This window comes from Ursus maritimus, unplaced genomic scaffold (genome assembly GCF_017311325.1).
Source record: "Ursus maritimus isolate PB19 unplaced genomic scaffold, ASM1731132v1 scaffold_3, whole genome shotgun sequence".
Lineage (NCBI taxonomy): Eukaryota > Metazoa > Chordata > Mammalia > Carnivora > Ursidae > Ursus > Ursus maritimus.
Genome location: NW_024425563.1, coordinates 94,194,231 through 94,216,864, shown reverse-complemented (window position 1 = coordinate 94,216,864; position 22,634 = coordinate 94,194,231). Strand labels below are relative to the sequence as shown.

Sequence of the window (22,634 nt, the reverse complement as noted above, 5' to 3'; positions counted from 1 at the left end):
GGGCGGGCGCGGACCGGAAGTTCTGCCGGCGGCGGAGCCGTTACCGCAGCGTGCCGGAAGTGGCCGTGGGCCGGCGTCCGGGCCGCGCCCGCAGTGAGCAGCGTCCCTGCGGCCGGCGACGCCATGGAGCCCGGGGCGGCCGAGCTGTACGACCAGGCCCTGCTGGGCATCCTGCAGCACGTGGGCAACGTCCAGGACTTTCTGCGCGTGCTCTTCGGCTTCCTCTACCGCAAGACCGACTTCTACCGTCTGCTGCGCCACCCGTCTGACCGCATGGGCTTCCCGCCCGGGGCGGCGCAGGCCCTGGTGCTGCAGGTAGCGCGGCGGGCGGGCGGGGGGAAGCCCGCCGCTCCTTGCCTCAGTTTCCCCCTCTGGCCCTCCCCTGGCCCCACCTCCCTCCTGCCGTGGCCGCGCCCGCGAGGCCGCCGGGACGCCGCTGGGCGCTGGAGTTTCTGTAGTGCGGGAGCCGCCGGCGCGCGGGGCTCTCGCGTGTGGGCGGGAGCCGTGTGGGGGCGGGGGTCCGGGCTCTGAGTGTGAGTCCAGGTCACAGCCGTCGCCGCGGTGCGCGCTGCCTCCGCGCTGGGGACGGGGGAGCGGTGATGATGCAGCGAGCAGGTGTTTACCGACGGTATGTGCGTCGTCAGCCGCCGCACGCATCGGCAGAGCACCGGCGATGTGCCTGGTCGGGGACGAGTCCCTTCTTGCGACGTGCTCGCCGCTCTCCAGACGGTGACACAACCGTGCAGGGCCTCCTAGGGGACAAAGCCCTTTGCGGGGAACGGGATAGAAGCGGTGGTTTGGAAGTCAGAGAAACGTCTTGGAGGGCAAGTGGGGTTGAGCCTGTTGGTAGGAACCTGAGAAGATAGAACTGCTGGTGGCACCTCCCACATCTCCGTAGCACTTTACAGTTTGTAGGGCGCTAGCAGATGGTGTTTCCTGAAGTCTTGCTGCAAGCTGCGGGTTGGTCGGGTGTCCTGTTCCTCAGTGCTTGTGTGGAGACACCGAAGCTCGGGGTGTTGGAGGGACCACCGGAAATAATACGGTGCATTCTCGTGCTTCAGTGGCCGGGCGCCATCGGAGTGGTCGGAAAGCTGTTGGATGGCTTCTCAAAGGCCCTTAGGGATGTCCTGGTGAAATAGACATGGTCCAGCCACATGTGAGGGATGAGGTGCCTTTTCAGCAAGGTTAGGTGATTTCACCAAACATCATGGAGCTGGAACATAGAACCTCATCTTTAGGATTCTGGATCTTTCCGCTCTATTATTTAGCCCATAGCAGGGTGGGAGAACTTAAGTATTGCAGGAAAGATGTGGAGAAGCGGAAAGAACGTTTACTGAGCACCTAGTATGTACTAGTTACCACCTCAGGTGTTACTTTATTTAATCCCACCAACCTGAAAGGTTGGTTTTTGTCCTTCTTTTACAGATGATCTGGTCATAGTGTATGACTTGGTGACTAGTGTAGTGAAGGGCGGGGAGAGATGAGTCAGAGATGACCCGAGGTTTCAAACCTGGGTGACTGGAATAACGATAATGTGGTCACTGAACTGTCCCCTGAGTTGAGGGGGAGAAGCTTTGTTCTAGACAAGTTAGAATTGCGAATGGAAGTCCCTGCTCGCGGGCTGTTGGAACCACGGGACAGGGTGTTGTGGGAGATGAGGAACCAGAGTAGTTTGAGGGAAAGAGGAGTGACAGTGGAGGGCAGCACTTTGGGGGACAGTCCCAGTGGAGGGATGGGAGTAGCAGGGGGCTGCATGCGAGGTTGGGGATGAAGGGAGTGGGCAGAGCAGAAGGTTCCACAGAAACCCAGGGGCCTCTCTCCAGCGTCTCTGGAGTTGGTTCCCAACAGTCTGCAGTGCCCGAGGACCTTTAAGAAAGCAGACGTGCCCCGGCGTTTTGTTGGGCAGCTGAGGGCGAGTCCCGGGAAGCTGTTGTTCTCTGCTTGATACCCTGTGCTCATCCTGGGTCCAGTTTGAGAAGTCTGCTCAGTGAGGCCTGTTGCCCAAGAACCCGGAAAGCCGGCTCCATCTGGGCCTCACTGCACCTGCTGGGAGAGTCTCCTCTGTGTCAGCAGAGACGGCTGACAGGAGGTCACAGATTCTTTGCCAGCCCCACAGCGCTGTGCTTGCAGAGTGCGGAGCCGCGGGAGAGGCGAAGCAGGTGGCAGGTTGGGGGCGGGGGCAGAGTCGGCAGAGGCCGCGGTCACGGTGAGGAGGGTCAGGCCCTGCGTCCAGGGAGGTCCTAGGGCTGAGGGGACAGAGTCCTTGCTGTTGTTTTTTTATGCGGAGTTAGGATGAAGGGCTGGGACGCCAGGAGGATGAGTGGCTCTGAGGGCGAAGTCAGGTGCCATAAACACGGGGGTGGGAGGTGTTCTCTGGGGCTCAGGTTCCCCGAGGGAGTCAAATGGGTCTGGGCTCGATGCCTGGTTTCCGCCGTAGCATCGCATGTGTCTTCCTCAGCGTGTGTGGCCGTTCCGTGGAGTGACGCTTGGATGACTTCTTGCTTTCCTCTTTCCCTGACGGGACCTCGGGCGAGTTCCTTAGCCTCTCTGGGCTTAGTTTTTCCCCATCTTTGAAACGTCAGTGCTGCCCTCCTCACGGCATCTTCCTGAAGGTTTTGAGAGAACGTAAAAGCCTGTGGCCTACTTCAGTAGTTAGTGACCTTTTGTTTTGTCTTCCTGCTCTGTGCAGGGAACGGGACTGTTTGGTAGACGTGTGCATTCTAGCTGCTTGGAGCGGGGCTCCTACTCTCTTGTCAGCGTTTTTTAAGGGCAGTTTTAGGTTCAGGACAAAACGGAGGGGCAGGTACAGAGATTTCCCGGGCACCTTCTGTCTCCCCGGCCCTTTCTGCTGTCAGTGTCTCCACCAGAGGGGGCCTTTGCTACAGTCCCATGAACCCGTGCGCGCAGTCCACCCCGGAACCCCCAAGCCCTAGTTGGCTTTAGGGTTCACTCTTGGCGATGCGCATTTTATGGGGTTTGGACAAACATAATGACAGGTACCCACCACCCAGAGTGTGTTCCGCTGCTGGAAAGATCTCCCGTGCTCCATGTCCTCATTTCCTCCCTCCCGCCCTACCCTGGCAACCACTGATCTTTACTGTCTCTGTGGATTTGCCTTTTCCAGAATGTCCTAGAATTGGAGTCATGCAGAATATGTGTAGACTTTTGCGATTGGCTTCTTTGACTTAGTAACACGATTTCGGTTTCCTCCAGATCTTTTCACGGTGTGGTAGCTCATTTCTTTTTAGTGCAGAGTGATAAATATTCTCTTGTGTGGATGGACCGTTCACCTACTGACGGACACCTTGGTTGCTTCCGAGTTGTGGCATTTATGAACGATGTGCTGTAACCCCCGCGTGCAGGCTTCCGTACGGATGTTTTCAGCTCCTTTGGGTAAATAGCAGGGAGCAAGGTTGCTAGATGGGATGTAACAGTTGTCCCCCCCAGCGCCCCCAAGAGGCTCTCCCAGCCTTCCTGCCTCCAGCTACCGTAGATGTCCCCACCTCTTAGAGCTGTGGCATTTCCTCCCGGAGTCTCCTGGGAACATGCACCTTTCTTCAGGGTCTGCTGCAGAGCCCCTTCCCCCCAAGGAACTTTCTTAGATTTCTGGGACCAGAGTATGCATCGCTATGCTCATTGTGAGGGACCGCGGTTGCTCCTCATGTCCCCTCCTGTTGGTGCTGTTGCCAGCGGGTCTGTGCCCGTGAAAGGTGCACACAAAATGCTGTGTTTCCAGTGGCCTTTGTGGGTGGAGAGTCCCAGCGCTTGTATGGATGCCCCTGTGTCCCAGGAAAGGGTAAGGCTGGTCCTCACACCACAATATCGAGTTCTTAGAGGTGGGAACTGTCGTTTGGATTTTTTGTGTTCCTTGCTCATTGTAGGCACGTGATGGTTTGGGGAATTGATTGCCAAGTTTTCTTTCCCTTTTTTCCCCCCACAAGATGACATATTTATTTATTTGGGGGAGAGAGAGAGCATGAGCAGGGGCAGAGGCAGAGGGAGAAGCAGACTCCCTGCTGAGCAGGGAGCCTGATGCGGGACGCGATCCCGGAACCCTGGGATCATGACCCGAGCTGAAGGCAGACACTTCACGGACTGAGCCACTCAGGCGCCCCCATTGCCAGGTTTTCTGAGAGCCACACCTCCCCTGCACCTGTGCAGTGTGGGAAGATAGTAGCAGCTTGGTTATCCTGCTTATACTTCGTGAGTTCACTCGATTCCCACCTTCTCTTCTTGAGTCTGAATTGTTGGCACCTTTACAGCTCTTGGTACCAGGACTGTGTGTTCTTTCCATGGCAAATGAGTCTTACTGGGTGCTGTGAAAAAAAAGGAGGACAGGGAGACCATGTAGTGACGTGTCCTTTCGACTGCAGAGTTGGGCTCGTGGGCACGTAGATACCGTGGCTTACAGGTTGATTTTGGAACCCCTGCTAAAGATTACTCCGTGGCGGTTTCCAGTGAAGTTGAAGTGTGTTTGCGTTGTGTTGGTGGGAACGCGTTGTGGTCTCCTGTTTTGTCCTTTCTACATCATGTGTGCTCCGGTCCTGGGCAGGCGAACTCATTGCTGGATTGATGTTTGATTTGTAGGTATTCACAGCCTTCGACCACATGGCCCGTCAGGACGATGAGAAGAGGAGGAAGGAGCTGGAGGAGAAGGCCAGGAGGAAGGAGGCAGAGGAGGCCGTGGCGGCCACCGCCGAGCAGGAGCCGGTCCCAGCCGCAGGCCAGGAGGTGGAGGTTGGCCCCGGCACAGACTCGGGCGGGCCTCAGGGACCCCCAGGCCCACGGGGTGCCGGGCCAGAGGTGGTCCGCAGCTCGGGGGAGGCAGAGCCACCGGGAGCTCAGTCGGGTGCCGCCGAACTTCCAAAGGAGCCCCCAGCTCTTCCCAAGTAAGAATTTCTACTTTGCCGTTCCTTTCTTGCTCGGCATTGGTGGTTGGTTTGGTCCATTAGTGGTTCTCACATGGTACCACGCCGACTCTGTCTCTGCATTTGTGTTTGCAAACCGCGTTACCGTGCTTTGGTCACACAGGACAGGAGGTCAGTTGGCTTCTGTCTTCTTTTCCTCCCTCGAAGGCAAGGTAATAAGCTGCCTGTCGAATGGCCCGTTCAGAGCCAGAGCCAGAATTAGAGCACTGGGCGCCCAGAGGCTTCCCTTGAGACCTGACTGCCTGTGTGGCGGCTTTGGCTCGGGGTCTCGGGTCTGTTCTTTCTCGTCGGAGCACCGCTGGGTGCGGGCCCACGGTCCTTTCGGTGGGATGGGTGACCATGGGCCTGGAGTCCCCTTGGAGACTGCCACTTAGTAAATGGATTATTTGGCACGCAGTGTTACCTGTGGCTTGGTTTTCTCCTTTGCGAAGCGGTGGTCAGAGTGCTAGCACCTGCCGCAGGCCGCTGCGACTGTCCATGAGCCCGAGCCATGTGGCTGGTGCGCTGCTGGCCTCGCATCTGGCCCTGCGGGGCTTCGCCTCCCGGCATGACACCCCGCTTATATGGTCCTTCGCTGCCCCACATGGGAGTGAGGAAGAGCTGCTCGCTCCTCGTGTGCGAGCTGTGGCGGTATCTGAAAGGCAGCCTGATGCTCCTGGCCTGCTCGGTCCTAGCACAGTCTGCCGCCTTCCCTTTCGGATAGGACCGCTCCCGCCGTTGTCCCTCCTCCGTCGTAACCTCGCTGCGGTTCTTCCTTCTCTGTGCGCTCTCTCTGACCTGTGTTAGTGTCTGTAGTTCCTAGACGGTGAAGCAGAGCCAACAGGCTGCAGCGACATAAAACGCAGGGGGGGAATGCATTTTGTGAAGCTGACGTAGGGCAAGACTGCAGAAGCGAAAGGCCAGGCTGAACAGTGGGGCTCAGAGACCGCAGGTGTCGGGTGCGCGAGCCCGACTGGTGCAGAAGAGCAGGGCTGGAATGTGGAACTTGGGTCAAAAAGGGGCAAATTGGGGTCCCCGGCCTGGATGTGGGCAGGGTCTTGGGCTGAGCGCAGAGATCCGATAGTTTCTTTCAGCCCAGAGAACTTTCTCCAACATTTCCCATAGTGTGGCGCAGGTCTGCTGGTGAGGAATTCTTTCAGTTTTCAAGTTGTCTCAAAATCTTTATTTGATCTTCATTTCTGAGAAGGTGTTTGCTGTCTGTAGAATTCCAGACTGACGCTTTTCAACACTGTAAAGAATGTCATTCTGTTATTCTGTTGTCTTCTGGTAAGAAGCGAGTGTCCTTTGTTCCCCTTGATGGGTCCCCCGGGTGCTTGTAAGGTATCTCTGATTAGTTTCAGCCGTCCGGTTACAACCTGCTTTGAGGTGGTACCCTCCGAGTTTGTACCGTGGGGGTTCCTGGGCTTTGTTCCGCCTCTGTTGTGTGTACCCCCTTTCAAGACTCTCTTTGTGCCTCCTTTTGGAGCAGTTTTTATTGCCTTGTTGTCACCTTTACTGTCTTTTTTCCTTTAGTGTCTAATTTCAGTTAAACTCGTCGGGACGATTTTATTTCTTACGATGTATTTTTCAGCTCTGCATTTCCTGTGGATTCTCTTCTATGGCTTTGGTCTCTATGTTCATTGTTTTCTTGAAGTTGTTTAATATGTTGGTAATAGCTGTTTGAAGTCTTCATCTGCTAATTCCATTATCTCTGTAATTTTTTGGTTTGTTGGCTGTATTCTCCTGATTTCGGGTCACATGTTCCTGCTTCTTTACATATCTGATAATTTTTTTTTAAGATTTTATTTATCTGAGAGAGAGCGCCAGCATGTGGCTCTGCATCCGTGGGGCTGGGGGGAGAATCTCCAGCAGACTCTGTGCTGTGCATGGAGCCTGATGCAGGGCTCGATCTCAGGACCCTGAGATCACGACCTGAGATGAAATCAAGAGTCAGACACTGAACAGACTGAGCCACCCAGGCGCCCACATCCGGTAATTTTGTATTGGATGCCTCCTGTTGTGGATGTTACGTAGCTGCATCTCTAGGTTTTGTTTTCTTCCTTTAGAGGTTGTTGAGTTTTGTTCTAGAAGGTGGTTATTTATCCCCAGATCAGTATGATCTTTCGGAAGCTTGTTTTTAAGCATTCTTGGGGGCATGTCTGGGGCACCTTTAATTCTAGGCCTAGTTCTCCTTGTTCTCGAACATGGCCCTGTTGGGCTCTCCAGAATGTTCTGTTGTTGCTGCTTGAAACAGGAACACCTCCCGCCCCTTTGTTAGCTTCGGGGCCATGCGGGCTAGTTCCCAGGAGTGTCTGCCCTCCCCGTTGCGTCACACTCACGTGGGGACTGTTGACTGCAAAGACTCAGAGACCCTGTGCAGCTTTCTGAGTTCTTTGTGTAGCTGCCCTCTTCCAGGGGTCTTTGCATAAAATATTTAGATATCGGAATGAAGACTGAGCATACAGTCACTCACTTTAGTTTTATTTATTCCAGCATTACTCGTTTCAGCAAAATTTTGGCCGAGTGCCGCGTTTTCATTCGGGGAATGGTTATGGACGTTTATAAACTGTTCTAAAAGCTGACCCATGTGGCTGTTGTGACGGTCCATTTTCTGTGGCAGCCTGGCCGGGCCCCATCCCTGGGTATCAGTGAGACGCTGACCTGACCTGGGTGTTTGGTGGAGGTGCTCAGCGTCCATGACCAGGTGGCTTCCGGTAAGGGACATCGTCCTAGGTGACCCAAGTGGGTCTCATCCGTCAGCTGAAGGGCACTGAAAGCAATGCCGGGGCTTTTCTGAAGCAGAAGAGATTCACGCCATGGACAGCAGCTTCGCCCCTTTCTGGAGAGCCCTGCCGTGGCCTGCTCTGTGGGGTTCGGAGTGGCCCAGCCGGCCGCCATGGCTACGTGAGCCTGTCCCTGATGTAACTGTCTGAACGTGCGTGCTGGGTGTGCTGCTGGTTCTGTCTCTAGGTGAACCCTGATGTCTGCAGATACTCTTGTCCTGGAATGTTGTGTGACAACAGCAGTTTTCAAAGTGATAATGAATATGAGAACATTTGAGATTGTAGACGTGCAGAGGAAAAAGGCCAGCAGGAAATCAGTGACGAGTCGCGGTTCTCAGGGAGTGATGGGTTTGGGTCTCATTGTCATCTTTCCCCCAGTACTCTCCTAATTTTCCTGCACTTTGTTTTGCTAAAATTTTTTTTGCATTTTAAAAATAATTCCTGGGGCACCTGGGTGACTCAGATAGTTAAGCGTCTGCCTTCGGCTCAGGTCATGATACCAGTGTGCCGGGATTGAGTCCCGCATCGGGCTTTCTGCTCAGTGGGGGGCCTGCTTCTCCCTCTCCCTCTGCTGCTCCCCCTGCTTGTGCTCTCTTGCTGTCTCTGTCAAATAAATAAATAAGAACCTTAAAAAAAGTAATTCCTAAAAACTTTATTAAGAGAGAGGATTTGGTTTTGATTCCCGGGTTAGGGTTAGAATGGCTGCCTTGTTGTCTTACAGAGACCCTGTTTTTCTATTCTTGAACCAACAAGTTGTGTTCTGGGCTAGAATCAGAGCGAGCTGCACGAGTTTTGTGCCAGTAGGGGTCTAGCGTGATGGTGGGGTGTGTTCCGGGAAACCCACTGCCACGGGACCGACCCTTCCCAGCAGGGGCACCTTCTTGGTCCTCAGGTGCTCACTGGCTTCCCGTGAACAAGCAGGAAGTTGTGGCTCCCATCTCTCATTGCAGCTGGTGGGCAGTGTTGTGGAAGGTCTGGAAAGGCAGTGTGGAAGCCATCCTTTTCTTCCTTCTCCCTTTAGTGGTACCCCTCGTGCCTCCCGTCAGTGGCCAAGATCGCGTGTCCTGTATACTGTAACTCTCTGGGGTTCCGTAGACCGAATGGCGTAAGGTGGGGGCTCTGTATGTGACCATACAGAAGCACTGCCCGCTCTGGGTCCCCCGTCCAGAAGCCACTTCCCTGCAGTCTGGGCCTGAGCTGGCTGATTTCTGCCACTCCCGTTTGCCACCCCCGTGCTGGTGGTCCTGCCCCGTTGTGGCTGTGCTGACGGCACACACTGCCTGCTCTTGTTGGCTGGGAGAGTCACGCATATGCTTCTAGAATCTAAACAGATTCAGCCTGAGCACTGGGGAACGAAGCAAGACAGTGCAGGCGTAGGTTTCTGTGTCCTCCGTGTGCGTGTCGTCGGCTGTTTGTCATGTGCAACGCGGTAACGAGGCAGACTTACTGAAGCGTGGCTTGCCTTGCGGGGCAGCTCGCTTGTTGGCGGTTGAGGACCGTGATGGGAGTGGTCTCCAGACAGACGAAGCTCTGTCGGTCCGGGTTCCACTTGCCTCTTTGGAGTCACCCCGTCCCCATCCAGGCCTTGCCAAGCGTAGGTCTGTTTTCTGCCCCAGAGTTGGTGCAGGGTACACTTTCTAATGTACATAATCACATACTGGTATTTATATTAAAGCCACGTGTATGATATTTTGGGGGTCATTGAGGGGATAGTTGGGGGAAACTTGAGTCTAATTTTCCCATCGCTGTGAATTTCATTCTGCCTCCTGCCCTGCTGTCATTGTCAGGACCTTTCCAGAGAAGGGGAATGGGGCCCGCCCTGCTGCTTCAGGTACTTAGGTTCATTCCTTAGAGAAGAGATCGAGCTTCGGCACGCTGAGTTCCCTGTGCACACAGGGTGGCGGTTGAGAACGTGCCTGTGTCTGCACGGAGTCGTCCACGGCACACACCCTGTGAGAGGTGCTGCCTCGAGTTCCGGGCCCCAGGCTCAGAGGACTCCTGGGCTGCTCGGAAGCTTTCGGAACTGCCACTCACATCACTAGTCCCGTGGAAAGGAGAGGGGTGCAGAAACCAACAGCATCAAAGTCCCCATCAGGCCCATCTCAGAGCTTAGTGGGGCTCCCCTCTTGCGTTCCGTGCCTGGGGTCTTGTTCTGCACCTGGGGGTCTCCTCCCGTGCCTGGTGTCTGTTCCCCGCTGTGGCCGGCATAGTTCCTGCAGCCCACCTCTAGGCCAGCAGGTGTCGCTGTAGGTAACGCAGTGATAATTGCATTTGCTGGCGCTGGCTTGCTGGCCTGAGTCCACAAAGACTTTTGTGCCCTGTCTGGACTTGCCCTTTATAAGTCAGAAACAGAATTCTTTAAAAGAGAAGAAAGAGAAAGGAAAAATAGCCGAGAGTAAACTATGACGTGGAAAGAGCGTCTCTGTCCTGGGAGCTGTGCCTGGTGAGGGACAGGTGCTCCCATGCTGCCGATGCTGAGCAGCAGTGTGTGCGCTGGGTACCCCGAGGCCGTCCGCCCCCTGCGCAGGAAGGGGTGTCAGGGAACCGCTGGCCTGCTGACCCGCCTCCTGGAGGCCTGGGAGAGCACAGGGTGCTAGGCAGCTGTTTGGTGCTTTCTTTGGTTTTGGTGGCGTGGCCTTTGTGTGCAGCTGCTGGAGGGGTCGGGGTGCTTCCTGGGCAGGGGATGGCAGGGTTCGGAGGAGAGGAGTCAGGCTTCCTAGTCGTACCCTCCGCAGAGGCTTCGTCCTTGTCCTGCTTGTCCTTCCCGGTTCCGCTGCCTGCAGACCCGGGCACGGCCCCGTTCCTCTGTGCTCCTGTCCGTGCCCACCCCTCAGCAGAGCCTTGCAGGGCCTCTGTCCGTCCCTTCTCCTGCAGGTCCCTGTGCCTCCTCTGAGCCCGTGTGTCATCTCGCTGCTGCTCACGCTGCTCGTTCCACGTGTTTCAGCGCTGGGGCCGAGAGCTGCTCGGCCCTGTGTGAGGGGAGCCCCTGCTGTGTGCTTCGCACCTCTCCTTTGGTTCTGGGCCCTAGATGGCCCTGGGGGGCTGCTAGGAGAGCGGAAGGTGCTGCTCCCTGCCGGGGCATCTGCTACCCGAGAGCTGGGTCCTTGGGTTTGTCTTTCAACGGGTCCTTTGCTTGTTGGTCCCGGCCTTTTCAGGTGCCCCTTGGTGGAGTCATGTGGACATACCAGAATGCCACCCGAATACCCACTGCGTCGGCTGATGGAGGGGATTGACTGAGGTCGTGCATCACGCCTGCTGAGTGTGATGCCTGGTGCGCAGTGAGCGCTCCCGTAGGTATGGGCTGCTGTTAGTAGTACTCCTTCTCTTAAACGAAAACAAGCCGTCCATTTCTCTTTCTAGTTTTGCACAAGGTAGATTATTTGGAAAATAAAGATATGTGTCTAAAGAATAAAAACATCCCCCTGTTCCCTGTTAAAGTTCTGGGAGATTTTCTAGTTTTTTTCTGTGCATGTGCACGTGTGTGTGTGTGTGTGTATGTTAGTGTACACACACACATGCACGTAGAAGTTTATACGGTCGTATTACACTGTGGCTTCTGTTTTGCTGAACCTTGTGTGCTGAGCCTTTCCTGCCTCCCCGTTGCTGATTTTGAATTCACGTCATCCGCTGTTGAGTGTTGTGTGCCTTGAGGAGGCTCTTGTGCTCACACGAGGGTGTGAGCTGGCATCCTGCACGCGGCGAGCAGTGGACAGGAAGCCAGGACTCTGGGGATGTCTGCCAGCCTTCCCTGTGGATCCACTCTTGCCCGCTCAGGGCTATGCCTGGGCGAATGGCCTCGGGGTCCATGTCCCGTGGCCTCCGGGGTAGCATCTCCTGCCTGGCCATCGGACCACTTGGTCTGAAACCGCCTGTTTTCTATGAACCTTGGACATCAGAGCCCTCCACAGGATGTGATTTAAATCCCGAGTCAGGAAATCTGATTTCAGTTGTTCATTACGAGTCTTATTTTCTTTCTAGAAGCTGCGTTTTTGTTTTTATTTCGCAGTGCATTTGTAACTGACAGGCTTCGTTTTTAGAAGAGGTTGGCCTGCACATCTTACAACAGTGACTTCTGTTGACTGTGTTCAGTACTGAAACTGTATGGGAGCAGTGACCTGGCATCCTAGCCTGGGGGGTGGAGTGCGCATGTGCATCAGGGGGAGGCGTGTGGGAAACCTGGGGGCCTCGTCCCCCTGGTAGTGTGTGTTTCAGGACAGAGGACCCAGGGTGCTGCTTTTCACAGGTGAAGAGTTGTGCTTAAAATTATACAGTTAGAAGATAGGGCCAGGGTTGGGGGACTCAAGCAAGAGTCCATGTGCTCAGAGGCCTGAACCTGGGTATGTTTGCTTTGCTTTGTTACGAAAAAAGCAACTATTAGCAGAACTACCTGACAGATGCTTTTTAGAAATAAAACAACTAGCTTCTAGTTAAATGTTTTTCTAGAACATTAAAGAATGTAACTTTGTATGCTGGCTTTTTTTTTTTTTTTTTAATTGAGAAGGACATATGTGCACCTTGCAAAAAATGTATGCATTAGGTAGAATTTAAATACAAAGGAGAGCGGACAGCACGATGTGACAAACCAACCTCAGCATCTGACCCTTCCCGGTGTCATCATAAAGCAAATTCTACTCCATCATTTCATTTGTAAATATTTAAAACCAGTGTTTAAGCTTCCAGTTTTTTTCTATATCCTACTTAGATAATAATAAAGATTTGTTGAAATCATCTACAAATAAGGCTCCAGCCACACATCATTTATTTCTCTTTTATTTTCTCACGATATACTTGTTAAAAAAAAAAACAACCACCCGGAGTGTCTGGCCAGCTCAGTGATGGAGCACATGAATCTGCATCTCGGGGTCATGAGTTCAGGCCCCACGTTGGGCGCACAGCTTACCTGAAAGAACATCAGGCTGCGGGTATGTTGAGTTTCCCACTATCTGACTGTTACCTGGTGAAGTAAATTGGCAGTTACATTTAGGGTATTTTCGAAAGTTACAAGAGTGTGTAGTGGGAGTGCGTTCTCCCTAAAGGGGCCCATTGTGCGTGCTTTCTTTCGCAAATGTTTATGTTTTATATAATTTTTATTTTTCGTATTTGTATGTATATGTGTCTGTCTCTCTTCTGTCCCCCGTTCTGTATGCTGTGCTGTGTGTGGCCTTCCTGTTACACCTCCGAGGGTACTGGGGTCTCCCCGCTGCTGGGCGCTCTCCTGGTGCATGTGCTTTGTTGTGTCCTCACGGTGCCCGGGTCAAGTCCCCGTGTTGCAGGTTAGGACCCAGCTCGGCTGCATTGGAGAATGTTGGAGATGACCGGTGGAACCTGAGTTGGCCTTGAAATCACTGGGACTTTAAAATGCACATTCCTGGGCCCGCCCGCAGCGATCTGATTGAATTGTCCTGGGTGGACCATGTGTCAGGATTTTCAGAAGCTCCAGGTGACTCTGACTGTAGCCGAGGTCCCTCCCGACCACCTCCAAGTGTCCCACCTTGTGGGGTAGCGTCATTGTGTGGAGTCCCGTGGGGAGTGTAATTAGGTTGTTTCCGGTCTGCTGCTGTCACAAACGATGCTGCACTGAATATGCTGGAAGTGTGTCTTGGACAATGTGTGCGGATCTGTGGAACGAAGTCCTGGGGCAGGAGTGACTGGGTCAAAGGGTATGGTGTGTGTAATTTCGATAGGCGTTGCCAGATCGGCCCCAGGGGCTTGTACCAGTGTTCTCACTGCCAGGGTGTCAGACCGTGGTGCCTGACCCACCCCAGGTGCCAGCCAGTGGCCCGGGCCCATTTCTTGGCTACTTTACACCTTTGCTGCATCGGTTTTATTGGAAATGCCATTCTTTGTGACTTATGTTGGGTTCTGATGGGCTTTGTGTAGGTTTCTGTGTTTTTCCTTTTGCGTTCTGTTTATTCACAGATGCTAAACCCTCAGTCCCCTTAGTTTGCCAGTGCTAGGCTATTTTGTTTACCAGGGCTTTATTGTAATATGGTCGTTTTTAAAAAATATTTTATTTATTTGAGAGGGAAGCATGAGAGCACAAGCAGGGGGAGGGGCAGAGGGAGAAGCAGACTCCCCACTGGCAGGAAGCCCTGTGCGGGTCTCAATCCCAGGACCCTGGGATCATGACCTGAGCTGAAGCCAGATGCCCAGCCAGCTGAACCATCCAAGTGCGTCCCTACTGTAATATGTTTAAACTAGTGTTTCATCTCTCTGTCCCTGCATCCACCCCCAACTTTTCTGGAAAAATTTTCCATATGAAAATTCTGTTGAAGTCTTCATTGGAATATGTCAAATTTGTGTTTACATTAGAGGTAATTGGCATCTTTACATTATTGAGTCTTTCTGTCTAAGAACAGGCTAGGTTTTATTTACTTGTCCTGTATTAGGTTTTTCTAGAATTTCAGTGTCGTAACACTTTATTACTTTATTGTAAGAATATCACATACGATATACAAAACGTGCTCATTGACTCTGTTACTGCTGAGGCTTCCAGTCAACAGTAGGCTCTTAGCGAAGTTTTTAGGGAGTCAAAAGTCACGTGGATTTTTGAGTGCAGGGGCGGTTAGTGCCCTTAATCTCTGCATTGTTCAAGGGTCATATTTAGTATTTATTTATAGTATCTTAGTAACTGTAATAATAAATTTTACACATTTTTAACTTTTAGGATTTTCGGTATACCTGCACTTTTTTTCTCCCCCTCAAAATTTGCCCAGAGCAACTGGAAGGGTGGAGCTGATGTTAGCTGAGGAGGGAGGAGCAAGCGAGGGGCTAGTTCTTGGGAGCCTTGGGTTTGGCCTTGGCTGCCTTGCGTCTGAGGTGCTGAGAGCTGTGTATGTGGAGCCCAGGGGTGGATATAGTGATTCAGCAATTCTGTGTATCACTCAGTGCTCATCATGGCAGGTGCACTCCTTCATCCCTGTCACCTGTTTCCCCATCCCCACCCCCTCTGGTCACCATCAGTGTGTTCTTATAGTTAACAGTCTGTTTCTTGGTGTGTCTCTTCTTTTTCCTTTTGCTCGTTTGTTTTGTTTCTTAAAATCCACATTCGAATGAAATCACGGTATTCATTTTTCTCTGACTTATTTCACTTAGTCACTCTTTAGATATCCACATTGTTGCAAATAATAAGATTTCATTCTTTTTTATGGCTGAGTAATATTCCATTGTGTATATATACCACATTTTCTTTATCTCTTTACCTACCAACGCACACTTGGGCTGTTTCCGTAATTTGGCTCTTGTAAATAATGCAGCAGTAAACATAGGGTGCATGTGTCTTTTCTTTCCTTTTTTTTTTTTTTTTTAAGATTTCACTTATTAGAGGGGGAGAGAAAGAGAGCACACCAGCATGAGGATGGGGAGGGGCACAGGGAGAGGGAGAAGCAGACGCCCCGCTGTGCAGGGAGTCTGATACGGGGCTCGATCCCAGGACCCCGGGATCATGACCTGAGCCGAAGGCAGACACTTAACCTACTGAGTGCCCCCCTCCCCTCCCGCCCCGTGCCCTAGGGATGTGTGTATCTTTTCAAATTAGCGTTTTCATATTCTATGTAGTGGAATTACTGAATCATATGGTAGTTATATTTTTAACTTTCTGAGGACCCTCCATACTGTTTTCCACAGTGGCTGCACCAGTTTGCATTCCCACCAGCAGTGCACGAGGGTTCCTTTCCCCCCGTATTCTCACCATATTTCTTGTCTTTTTTGTTTTAGCCGTTCTGACAGGTGTGAGGTGGACCTCATTGTGGTTCTGATTTGCATTTCCCTGATGCTGAGTGATGTGGAGCATCTTTTCATGTGTCTGTTGGCCACGTGGTTGTCTTCTTTGGAGAAATGCCTCCTGCCCGTTTTTATTTTTATTTTTATTTTTATTTTTATTTTTATTTTTTTAAAGATTTTATTTATTTATTCGACAGAGATAGAGACAGCCAGCGAGAGAGGGGACACAAGCAGGGGGAGTGGGAGAGGAAGAAGCAGGCTCATAGCGGAAGAGCCTGATGTGGGGCTCGATCCCATAACGCCGGGATCACGCCCTGAGCCGAAGGCAGACGCTTAACCACTGTGCCACCCAGGTGCCCCTCCTGCCCGTTTTTAAATAGGATTACTTGGTTTTTGGGTGTTGACTTGTATGAGTTCTTTATAGATTTTTGAACACTAACCCTTTGTTGGATATGTCGTTTGCAAATATCTTCTCCCATTCCGTAGGCTGCCTTTTAGTTTTGTTGATTGTTTCCTTCACTGTGCTGAAGCTTTTTATTTTGAAGCCCCAATAGTTTATTTTGCTTTTATTTCCCTTGCCTCCAGAGACATATCTAGAAAAATGTTGCTATAGCTGATGTCAGACATTACTGCCTGTGTTCTCTTCTAGGATTTCTATGGTTTTAGGTCTCACATTTAGATCTTTCATCCATTTTGAGTCGATTTTTGTGTATGGTGCAAGAGAATGGTCCAGTTTCATTCTTCTGCGTGTGGATATCCAATTCTCCCAGCATCATTTGTTGAAGAGTGTCTTTTTTCCATTGGATATTCTTTCTTCCTTTGTTGAAAATGAGTTGACCATAGAGTTGAGGGTCCATTTCTGAGTTCTCTGTTCTGTTCCATTGATCTATGTGTCTGTTTTTGTGCCAGAACCATATTGTTTTGATCGCTACAGCTTTATAATACAGCTTGAAGTCTGGAATTGTGATGCCACCAACTGTACTTTTCTTTTTTCAATATTTCTTTGGCTATTTGGGGTCTTTTCTGATTCTGTACAAATTTTAGGTTTGTTTGTTCTGGCTCTGTGAAAAATGCTGTTGGTATTTTGATAGGGATTGCATTAAATCTGTAGATTGTTTTGGATAGTGTAGATGTTTTAACAATATTTGTTCTTCTGTGAGCATGGAATGTCTTACCATTTTTTGGTGTCCTCTTCAGTTTCTTTCATGAATGTTTTATAGTTTTCGGAGTATAGGTCTTTCACCTTTTTGGTTAAGCTTATTCCTAGGTATTATTTTTGGTGCAGTTGTAAGTGGGATTGTTCTCTTAATTTCTATTTCTGCTGCTTCATTATTAGTGTATAGAAATGTAACAGATTTCTGTACGGTGATTTTGTATCCTGTGACTTTACTGAATTTGTCAGTTCTGGTAGCTTTTTGGTGGAGTCTTTAGGGTTTTCTATATCTAGTGTCATGTCGTGTATAAATAGTGAAAGTTTTATTTCTTCCTTACCAGTGTGGATGCCTTTTATTTCTTTTTCTTGTCTGATTGCTGTGGCTGGGACTTCCAGTACCACATTGAAAAAAAGTGGGGAGTGGACATCCCTGTCTTGCTCCTGATCTTAGGGAGAAAGCTCTGTTTTTCCCCATCAAGTAGGATATTGTAGGTTTTTCATATAAGGCCTTTATTATGTTGAGGTATGTTCCCTCTAAACCTACTGTGTTGAGGGTCTTTATTGTGAATTGATGTTGTACTTTGTCAGATGCTTTTTCTGCATCCACTGAAGTAAAAATATGGTTTTTATTCTCTTATCGATGTGATGAATCACATTGATTGAGTTGCAAATATTGAACCACCCTTGCATCCTGGGAATAAGTCCCACTTGATCGTGGTGAATGATGCTTTTAATGTATTGCTGGATGCGTTTTGCTAGTATTTTATGTAGAAATTTTGTATCTGGGGGCGCCTGGGTGGCACAGCGGTTAAGCGTCTGCCTTTGGCTCAGGGCGTGATCCCGGTGTTATGGGATCGAGCCCCACATCAGGCTCCTCCGCTGTGAGCCTGCTTCTTCCTCTCCCACTCCCCCTGCTTGTGTTCCCTCTCTTCGCTGGCTGTGTCTATCTCTGTCGAATAAATAAATAAAATTAAAAAAAAATTTTTGTATCTGTGTTCATCAGCGATATTGGCCTGTAGTTGTCTTTTTTTAGTGGAATCTGTCTGGATTTGGTATCAGGGCAGTGCCGTTGGCCCTGTTTTACCTTGTTAACCCTAAATCCCAGCGCCTGGAACATGCCTGGCACATAGTTGGCACTCGGTACCAGGTGAGTATATGAATGATTCAAATTTAAAGTCGGGTAAAAAAATAACCCTTTGAACTTGGAGCATTCTAGTGAAGGCTGTGACCTAATAACGTTCTGCCTCCCTTGAGTTTTCAGTGTACTGCCTTTCACACTGGCGTCTGTTCTGCTTGTCCCTGTCCCCTTTTAGTACAACTCCATGTTCTTCAGACTCCCTAGCCAGGCCCTGAAGCTGCCGTGGCATTTCCCTGAGAGGTCAGGTGCTCAGCCTTCCTGGAGGCATGAGCCCCAGTGGGACAGTGTGTGTGCCAGGGGCCTGCTCCACACAGGCCTCGGGCTTGCGAGCCAGACCCACGGAGTGGGAGTAATCCAGACTACACACCTTGTGCCCGGAAGTGGAACCCTCTGGGTTGCCCCCAGTGTATGACAGGCAGAGTTTGGGCGCCTGCCTGATGGAGGACTGGGGCTTCAAGCAGGGCCTGGGTGCATGGGCGGCCTCGTCTGGAAGCTTGCTGTGAGGTCCCTGGGAGTGGCATGACTGTATCGGGCGCGTCTGGTCGGCTGTGAGCAGAGGAGCCAGGTGTGGAGGCCTGGATTCGATCTGAGCAAGGCCAGCATGTACTCTGTCTTGTTCCTCTCAGCTTCTGTTTGTTTGTGCTCTCTTAAAAAACGTCGCATTTGTTGGGGCGCCTGGGTGGCAGGGCGGTTAAGCGTCTGCCTTCGGCTCAGGGCGTGATCCCGGCGTTATGGGATCGAGCCCCACATCAGGCTCCTCTGCTGTGAGCCTGCTTCTTCCTCTCCCACTCCCCCTGCTTGTGTTCCCTCTCTCGCTGGCTGTCTCTATCTCTGTCAAATAAATAAATATTAAAAAAAAACAAAAACAAAAACAAACAAACAAAAAAAACCGTCGCATTTGTAGATAACTCAGGTCTGCAAAGTAAAATGTTGCAAAGATCATACGAAGGATTCCCGTGTCCCCAGTGTCTTCTGCAACCAGGGGCTGCTGAGCGCTCCTCTGAACTTTGCTCCCATGTCGCCCGTCCTTCCAGTATTGTCCCTAGTCCCAGCCCTGGGGGCAACCCATGATCATCATTGCATTTGGGGCACAGTTCCTCCATCTTGTCTCTCAGCATCTTGACACTTTTCAGGAGTGTGGACTTCCTTTTTTCCTGGCACGCTGTCCCTTGGTGTGGTTTTGTTGGTGCTCCCCTATGACCAGACGAGGTGGTGGCAGTGGCCGCCGCGCTTCTCCGCTGAGGCGTTCCTGTGTCCCCTTTGTCACTCCGTAGATGTCTTGTGGGGAGGTGTGTTGAGACACGGTGTGCATCTTGTTTCTCTGTACTTTTGCCCACGAACCTTAGCAACCATCGATTGCTCTGGCCTGACGCCGTGATTGGTGAGGTGGCCGCCAGGTTGCGATTCTGCTCCTGTCCTTGCTTTTGCCATTATAGATTGAGATCATCCTGGGAGGAGAGGCTTCTCTCTCTCTCCCCACTCGCTCAGTCATTGGTGCGATTGTTAATTTGTCCTCACTCATGTCCCCTCCCTGGTTTTGTTGCTCACAGTGTCCCTTCCAGTGGACCCGTCCTTTTTATGTGTGGGCGTTGTTTCTGGGCCTGGCTCTGTGTCCCCGCACCACGTGACGTGTGGGTCCTCCTGCAGGCAGGCGGGCAGACTGGGCCTTTGCCTCGAGAAGTGGGCTCTGGGGCCGGGCTCCAGGCCTATTTTATGCCCGATTCCTGGTCTGTTTTTCGTCACCCTCTGAAACCCTCCTGCTTGGCTTTTTACTTCCTGACTGCAGCCTTCTTTCCCCTTTTATGAAATGTGGGCCACAGATTGGAGTAAAGAACCCTGCATTCACGTGCCAGCTCTGAGTCACTCAGCCGCTGGCCTCGGGGCCGTTGTTTTCCTGCCTGGGAACTGGGGGAGGCTCTGGGCTTCTAGACTCAGCAGGGTTGTGTGAGGCAGCGCGGGGACAGTGTTGGCTGGAGCTGGGCGCTGGGCCTCTGCTTCCGCTCAGCGGTGCCTGTGGAGTGAGCATGTGGGTTGTTCGTCTCAGGGTCTGGGGCAGACGGCAGTCAGGAATGCCAGCCTGCTGGGGTGCGCTCTGTCGCCGATGACGCGAGTGATGCCGCTTCCTGTGGTGGCACCGTCGTGTCGGGGGGGTCCGAAGGAGATTCTCCCCTCCACGGGCTGTGCCGTGGCTTACGGCAGGCACAGCCTGGGGGTCGGCGAGGGGCCGTTGGCAGGGAGGCAGCTGGTGCCCTTCAGAGGTCCGCAGTAGTGGCCCGAGCCCCCGTGCGCTCGGGCAGCATCCTCTCCACAGGGCGACTGGCGTGCTCTTCCTGGGACCTGCAGGAGGGGCGGGAGGCAGGTCTGCGTTGGTCCCCCAGCGGGTTCCAGGCCCCTGCCCAGGGCAGTCCTTCTCTGTGCACAGTGTCCCAGTGCCGGCAGGCTCCCCGAGAGCCTTCTGTTCCGCTGTTGCCTGAGCTCCGTGGTAAGTGGGTGGTAGGACGAGCTGTGACCTAAAAACACTTGAGCGTGTTCCAGGAGTCCCTGGGGAAGCTGAATACGGTAGGAGGGATGTCATTTCAGATGCTCGCGTCTTCCCAGGAGAACACACTTCCAGGTCCTTCTTTCCTCTTGTTGTGGAAGGCGGTGCTGCTGATGTCTCAGCCTGCTGCCTTTGCCCCAGCTGGAGGCGGGCTGCACGGGTGGGCATGGGGGTGACTGACTCCCTGACTTGCTCTGGGGCTGCTGCCCACCCCCACCGTGGGGTCCCATGTAAGAGAATAGAATCCTGCTGCGCCCCCAAGGAAAACAAGCTCCAGACTCTTCAAACAGCAAAAGCAGCAGACCTCATGTCAGAGTCAGGAAGAAGGGGAGCAGCCCCCCACGAGGGCCCGCAGACGTGGGTCAGTGGGGCTGCTTCACAGCCGGCAAAGAGCTCCCTGTTGTTAGCAGTAGTTTTCAGGTTGAGGCTGCATCTGCTTGATGACAGGGACGTTGGGAAGAGCTCCGCTGAGGGGGCCCTGGGACGACACGCTCAGTTGGCCTGGTGGGCTGTAGCTGCCCCCCACCCCGGTCCAGTGGTCATCGCTGCACACCGCCTTTCTGTGCCAGCGTCTGGTCCCCGCGCGCTATGTCTGGTTGAGCGCCTGGGATCTCACCGCTGCAGCCTGTATTTAGATCCGTTTCCATGGTAGCCCTCCAGCCTTGGAGCTTCCTTTTCCCCCCAAATGTTTTTTTTACTGGCGTTTTGGAAATGCTGCCTGCAGATATTTGAAGAGATCGTGGCAGTGGAAAAGGGGCTGCGCTGAATCTTCCGTCTCCTTCGCCGGGACTCCTGCCTCCGTCTCTCCACGGAGAGGCCTTGCGGGAGAAGCGTGAAGGCAGGCGGATGCTGGGTCGTGCCTCTTCCTGCTCGCCGTGGGCTCCTAGCCCAAGGGAGCGGGCACAGTTCTCGCACGCCCCTGCCTGCACTCAGGGCCTCCCCACTTGCCGCCCGCTCCCCCCAGCTGCCCACAGTTGGTTTTGCATGGCGGTACCGTGCTGCGTACGCTGTACATCGTGCGTGCGTCCACATCGGCCTCGTTGGTGCTGTGTGTTCTCTGGAGCAGCTGCCTGGGGTGCCCTGCTGGGCTGTGCCCATGGCTTGCTGTCTGCTCCACTGGCCTTGTTCTGGAATCATGGCCCAGTGTGGACCAAACACTTGACGGTGAGGTCTCCAAAAGTGGCACATGTTCATTGAGGAAAACTAGGAAGTACACCTTCAACCAAGATGAAAGGATTAAGAGTGTCCCCTGAGGGCCGCGTGGCGGCTCAGTCCAGCTCTTGGTTATGGCTCAGGTTGTGATCTCTGGGTCATGGGATGGAGCCCCATGTCGGGCTCCCTGCTCAGCAGGGAGTCTGCTTGAGATTCCACTTTTCCCTCTGCCCCCCCCCATGCTCACATGCACATAGAGGCTCTCTCTAAAATAAATAACATCTTTAAAAAAAGAATGTCCCCTGACACTGGGAATGACCATTGTGTGCCCTGTGGTTGCTGAGTCATGCCCGGCTGGGCCCCCATTGCATCTGGGCCCTTCTGTCCTGCAGAAACTTCGAGTTAGAACCAACTTTCCCGTGTAGACAATGTGAGTCAGCTGCTGTGGCGGACACACGCCCTGCTGGCAGAGGTGGAGCCGCGCAGCTGGAAGGCAGGTGTGGGCCACGCCTGTGCCAGGAGAGTGGGTGCGGGAGCCGGGGGAGCAGCCAGCACTGTTGGGGTCTCCACAGCCTGAGGGCCAAGGGGTGGCAGTGGTCTTCTTTCTGAACGACCTCGGGTGCACGGGCAGGAAGGAGTGAGGGCCGGTGTACGCTTCTGGGGCTGTCTGCGGCACACGTTGCTGTGACCCTTGCCTCTGAGGTGCCCGTCGCTCAGCAGCCGGGGTAGAGCCACGTGTGATAACGCCCATTCACCGCGTGAATTAGACCATGGGGCCTTTTCTTTCCCAGTAGGCCTGCTGTCATTTTGAGGGACTGCTTTCGGAAGGAGGCTAAAAGATAGAAGTCCTAAATTCTCCTGATTGCATCTAGAGTGTGAATTTCGTTGCGATTTTTCATTAATTATTCTCCACACCAGTGACGAAGATACATGTGGAGCCACAGACCTGCCCCTGGCTCTGGCACCCCCAGGGGTCATGGCTCTTCTTGAGTTCACTTTCTGAGCTGTGTTGTTTCCATTTCAGTGAGCACGGTTTGCACCCAGTGGCTGATGCATTTGAGTCTGTGTCCCTCCCCAGTGTCCCTTCGTGGACGTGACCATGCCCGCCGTGGGTCCTGTGGCCTCCGCCTCTCCAAGAAGCTGGCTTTCCCTGGGGTTTGGTGAGCTGCGGCCGTGTGTTCCAGATTCCCAGGAGTGCCAGTGAAGGTCACCCCCTTTCCATGGCTGTGCTCTCCTGCCC

At 52.7% G+C, this 22,634-nt stretch overlaps 1 protein-coding gene across 1 annotated transcript in view; it reads left to right on the top strand.

The window, feature by feature from the left end:
- The first annotated feature begins 64 nt into the window (after positions 1–64).
- Positions 65–22,634, top strand: part of NUDCD3 (NudC domain containing 3) — a 61,305-nt gene continuing 38,735 nt past the window's right edge. The window contains exons 1-2 of the mRNA XM_040644466.1: positions 65–315; positions 4,588–4,889. Coding sequence (XP_040500400.1) covers positions 124–315; positions 4,588–4,889 — 494 coding nt within the window. The 5' untranslated portion in view covers positions 65–123. The remainder of the gene's footprint in view (positions 316–4,587; positions 4,890–22,634) is intronic.